The following is a 5824-nucleotide window of genomic DNA, read 5'->3' as shown; positions in this document are numbered from 1 at the left end:
TGACCAACGTAGATCACACCACAGGCACTGGGGTGACTCTGAACCAGAAATGCTGATGTCCGCATGCACACACACAGGGCACACCAAAGCCACTGAGCCAGAAACACAGATAGACATACATGTATGCACAAACACACAGACACACAGAGATCAGATCCCAGGCGCTGAGATAGAATCTCTTAATCAGTCCAACATTTAACTTTCTTTTCAAGTGCTGCCGATGCTGCAAATCGGAAATTAAAACAGAAAATGCTGGAAATAGTCACCAGGTCTGCAGCATGTGTTGTGAGAGAAACAGAGTTTAATGTTTCAGGTCGGGGAGCCTTTATCAGAACTGGGAAATGCTCGAGATTGATCAGTTTTAAAGCAGACAGGGAAAGGAGGGAGCAGGAGTATTATGCCAACATTGAGTTTACCAATTTCAATATGATACTTTTGTTATTTAATCTCTCCCGCCTTTTACCGTATCACAGACCTTTCCATTTGTTCATTCAGGTCCCAACATTTCGATATATCACTGGATACAAGAACAAATTTATAAATCTCAATAAGTCCTCAAACAAACATGTAACTTTGCTCCCAGCTTGATATTTCATTTCTCTTTTTATTTCCCTTCCTCGCAGTTAACTTGTTAACGATTGGGATCCTGTCTCAGGGAAAGTGCGGTCTCTCCAAATGTGTCACTCGCTACCTGGTGGCCATGTCAGCGGCGGATCTACTTGTCATTATCCTGGACCTTATATTGAGACACATTCCCATTGTTTATGAGGAACAGTTTCAGTTCGTGCAGTCCATCTCTGTGTGTAATATCCACGCCGTCCTGCTTTACGCAGCCACAGACTGTTCTGTCTGGTTCACCGTCACTTTCACCTTTGATCGATTTGTGGCCATTTGTTGCCAGAAACTAAAAAGTAAATATTGCAGTGAGAAAACGTCATCTGTGGTTCTGGCAACAGTGACTGTGCTGAGCTGCTTCAAGAACATCTTCTGGTATTTTATGTTGTCAGGTCGATATTGGCTGATGAACGAACCGTGGTTTTGTTATTTAACAGCTGGTGTTCGGAATTCTCGTATCTGGGTAACAATAGAGTTCCTCCACAACATTCTAACCCCTGGGATCCCATTTATGGTGATTCTGTTGCTCAACGCTCTTACCGTCAGGCACATTTTAGTGAGCAGCAGAGGACGCAGGAGACTCCGAGCTCACAGAAGAGGGGAAAGTCGCAGAGACACAGAGATGGAGAGTCGAAGGAAATCCATCATTTTACTGTTAGTTATCTCGGGGAATTTCATCCTGTTGTGGGCAGTGCTTATGGTGTATTCGATATGGGCACGGATGTATGATTTGGGGTATGAGCCTTTTTATCTGCCGTGGCTTCTGCTGGAATTGGGATTCATGCTGCAGCTCCTGAGTTGCTGCACAAACACTGCAATTTATGCTGTGACCCAGACGCAGTTCAGGGAGCAGTTGAAGAATGCGCTGAAATATCCCTTTACTACGATTGTGAAATTCATTCAGTGATGAGGGGAATTGAATCACTGACTATTTCCAGCAGCTGATGGGGCGGAACCTCTCACTGTGGAGACAGAGAGGGGGCGGGGCCTGTCAACATGGAGACAGAGCGGGGTCGGGGCCTGTCACTCTGTTGACTGAGCGGGAGCGGGGCCTATTTCCAATGGTAACGGGGAGTGAGGGCGGGGACTGTTTCCGAGGGTGACGGAAGAGCAAGGGCGGGGCTTTTTTCCCAGGGTGACGGAGGAGAGGGGGCGGGGCCTGTTTCCAAATATGACGGTCGAGTGAGGGCGGTCCTGCTACCCAGGATGACGGGGAGAGCGGGCGGGGCCTGTTGCCCATGCTGACGGAGGTGCCGGGCGGGGCCTGTTTCCCAGGGTGAGGGATGAGTGGGGGCGGAGCCTGTTTCCCAGGCAGACGGAGGCGATGAGGCGGTGCCTTTTCCCAGGGTGACGGAGGTGAGGGGGGCATGTTTGTTTACACGATGATTGAGGCGTGGAGCGGGCCTATTTCCATGGTGACGATGAAGTGGGTGCGGTGATCTGTTTCGAGGGTGAAGGAGGAGTGGGGACGGTGTCTGTTTCCCACGGTGACGGAGAAGTGGGGGCGGGGTCTGTTTCACGTGGTGACGGGGGAGTGGGTGAGGGGTCTGTTTCCATGGTTGACGGACGAGTGGGGGCGGCATCTGTTTCCCGTGTTGACGGGTGACTGAGGGCGCAACCTGTCTCCCATGGTGACGGAAGAGTGGGGTCGGCGTCTGTTTCCCATGTTGACAGGAGAGTGGGGGCGTTTCTGATTCGAGGCGTGAGGGAGTGTGGGGGCGGGGTATGTTTCCAGTTTGACGAGTTGTTGGGCGGGCCTGTTTTCAGGGTGACGCGGAAGGGGGGCGGGTTCAGTTTCCCGGGTGGTGGGGACAGGGGGCATGTTCTGTTTCCCAGGGTGAATGAGGGCGTGGTCTCTTTCCCAGGGTGATGGACTGGAGCACTCTGTTTCCCAGGGTCACAGAATGGGGGACGGGTCTGTTTCCCGTGAGGGCGGTGTCTTTCTCCCAGGGTAACGGGCGAGGGGGCGGGGCCCGTTTCCCAGCGTGACAGAGAGTGGGGGCGGGGCTTGTTTCCCATACTGACGGTGCAGTGGGGGCAGGATCTGCTGCCCATGGTTACTGGGAGTGGGGACGGGGTCTGGGGAAAGTTCAGAGGAATGGAACTAATTGGCAGCTCTTTCAAAGCAAATCAAGACCATATAAGGCTGCTGTTTATTGACAAGAGGCAGTCTGATGTTCAACTCTTCAATAATAAAGGACGAGCCCAAATCTGGAACTCCTTGAATTCTTTATAAATATTTCTAAAATGCTGACAGATTATTTCCTTCTTTTTAAATTCACTTCCATGTGTATGGTGAGCAGGCAGCGCTGAACACAGTGGGAGCAGCAAATTAAGTTCAGAGTGGGCATGATGGCGCTACACTTACCCTGTGTTTTCCAACAAACAGGTTAACAAAGCCATGAAAAGCAAGCCAAGCACTGAAGTTCATTTCCAGATGAATAGAATTGACAAACAGAGAAGTTATGCTAGACGTACATTGAACCTTGGTTAGAGCACTCTTGGAACAATGTGGACATTTCTGTTTACGGTGTTATACAAAAGGATATAGTGACAGATGTGATATAGATTCACAAGGATGATGTCAAAATAAAGAGATATACTGATTAGGAAGTACTGAGGGAAGAGCCAGTTCCAGATTTCTACTGCCCTTTCTTTGAAGAATTGCTGCAAAATTTCACTCTTCTTTGGCCCAGCTCCAATATACGATGATGTCACTTTCTCCAGATCCCTCACAATTGGAAAGAGTTTCTCTGTATCTACACGATCGACACATTAAATGCATTTAATCAGTTCTTCTTAATCCAGGACACCAGTATAAATTTACCTTTGCTTTACAGAAAAAAGCAGTGCACCTGGAATTGTTTATCATAGGGATTACACAAATTCCTCTCCCAAAGCGAAGGGGAGCCGTCAAGGACCCTTGAACTTTGACCAGACAATCTGCCATTGTCTATAAAAGCCAGGCTCTGGCAACAAATGCAGCGTCTAGCCAGGACCTCCGACCCACCGGCAGATGAAATGACTTCTACCGCTGGGTGCACTGGCTCGCTCGCCAGAGCTGAGGACCCTCCCTCCTCCCCAGATGTTACCAAATTTAGGAAGACCAACCCTCTCCTTCGTAATTTGGGAGCGAGGGATCTTGCTCAAGACATGAGGCTCTGACGGTGCTGGTGGTGGGGGAGCCGATGGATCTGCACCAGGAAAGAGACCATGTTCTTCAAGGCCCTCATCAGAGGAGGAGTGCCTCGTTATCTTAATCAGGGAGTTGTGCAGAGGCTCAGAGACTGCTCTCTGAGTAAAGGTCTCCGTTTGAATGCCCACACCCACCCCACCCTGCCCAGATTCCAAGGGCCTGTGCTCAGACGCCTGGCGCGTGGACTCCCCTGTATCGGGCACAGGGCTAGGTTCAGGCTCAGGTGGTTTTACTGTGACCAAAGAGAGCGCGTTTGAGTGTTTCAACTTACGAAATACATGGCCTCCAGAACCGTCTGAGCGGTGGTAATTGCAGTTATAGAGGGACGAGGGCGAGGTGCAGTGGCGCCAACCTGGGCCACTGAGGTGGGGTTGATGGCACTGTGGTTGGTGCAGCTCTTAAGAATGTGCCCAATCCCCTTTCAGGCGTCGCACTGCACCCTGTCCGAGGTCCAGCAAAGATGGTAGGTTGCCGACTGGACATCAAAGAGATCTTCCGAGACCATCTTCCACCCCAACTGCATGAATTACTGGTGGTGGAAGGAATAGACATGTCGGAGGCTGCTTTCCCAAAGATCGAGCGGGGCTGGAGTGATTCCAGTCCTCACCTACCCAGAGTGATGCAGGTGTAGGGTGGTGGTATCAGTAGGAGATCACCATGAGTAAAGGGCAGGACATTCGATAGAATTACCCTCTGCTCAGTGACCCCCAGAGGTCCACTGGCAGGAATGCTCCACGCACGGTGAGCTCAGTCTTTGCGGAAAAAAATTCACTGCCTTCCAATACCTCTTAGAGGCTGGAACAATGGCCAAGGGGCTCAAACCTTGGTCATTGCCTTTACGCAGACTTCTATGGACAAGTTGGGGTGGGGTTAGCTGTTCACCCCATGGCTGGAACTAAGCAGTTTAAAAGTCGACAGAGTCATCTGGGCAACAACAGAAGCTGCAGCCACATAAATGTTCGAGGGCCCCACCACCAGTGATGGTGGGATCCCCATGGGTTCAAGAGCTAAACCTCATGCCAATTGCAGATTTTTAAAAATAGACTATAAGAAAATAAATATTTAAATATGCCTAGTTACGGGAGAGGTAGATGGTATAATGAAAAAGGCAAAGACAGGTTGTGAGTGCTGACTTGCTTTTCGGAGGTGATGCACACAGCTCACTTAAAACAATCTTTGCCAGCTCTCCTGATCCTGTGGTCTTCTGTTTGGGGGAGGCGCCTTCACTTGGATCAGCTGAAAGCTGCGAGACACTAGTTGTTTCCTTCTGTCTCTTTATCCAGGTACCTTCAGCTGACCCAAGCTGGTCAATTAGGTTGGAAAGGGAACGTTATTGTGTGCTTATTGCAGCAGCAAAAGTCCCTGCAGAATTGGATGCCCCATCCCTTGTTGGTCCGGCCACGTGTTCCTCCCTCAGCAGTCTGAAGCAAAGAATACCTCCGGTGTTCAGCAACCACCTCCAAACAAGGCCCTGTTTCAAAAGGTTTTTTTCTTCGCTGTGAAAGTTGTTGTTATTGAAATCCTCCTTCTATTTAGTTGTAATTCTTCTCCCTCTGCTCATTGTAACTCCTCTCTCCACGTCTGCAAGCTCCAGCTGCCACCAACACTGTTGACTGATACTCGTGGTTGTAATCAGCACTCAGTATCTCCAATCAGGCAGCATCCAACCCCGTTTTTTTTCCGTTTTTCTTCTTTTTTTAACCCCGTGCTGCACCTGTCGTGGGAGTGTTTGATGGAACAGTGTAGAGGAAGCTTTGCTCGATGTCTAACCGTGTGCTGCACCTTCCCTGGCAGTGATTGTTGGGAACAGTGTCGAGGGAATTTCACTCTGTACCCAGCCCTGTACTACATCTGCCCTGTGGGTGTTTGATAGGACTATTCATAGTGAGCTTTATTCTTTATCTAACCCGCTTTTTCTTTTTACCCTGTGGCTAACCCATACTATAGCTGCCATGGAGGTGTTTTATGGGGCCAATGTGAAGGAAGATTTAGTCTGTATCTGACCCTTTTTTT

General features: G+C 49.6%; 1 protein-coding gene across 1 annotated transcript; it reads left to right on the top strand.

Moving 5' to 3' along the window:
- The first annotated feature begins 628 nt into the window (after nt 1-628).
- Nucleotides 629-1522, top strand: LOC137381587 (probable G-protein coupled receptor 139). The gene has a single exon (XM_068054282.1). It carries the CDS (start codon nt 701-703, stop codon nt 1520-1522), a length of 822 nt encoding a protein of 273 aa, XP_067910383.1. The 5' UTR covers nt 629-700.
- The last annotated feature ends 4302 nt before the right edge of the window (nt 1523-5824 follow it).

The sequence above is a fragment of the Heterodontus francisci genome, chromosome 22 (genome assembly GCF_036365525.1).
Source record: "Heterodontus francisci isolate sHetFra1 chromosome 22, sHetFra1.hap1, whole genome shotgun sequence".
Taxonomy (NCBI): Eukaryota; Metazoa; Chordata; class Chondrichthyes; order Heterodontiformes; family Heterodontidae; genus Heterodontus; species Heterodontus francisci.
This window is presented reverse-complemented; position numbering and strand designations above follow the sequence as displayed.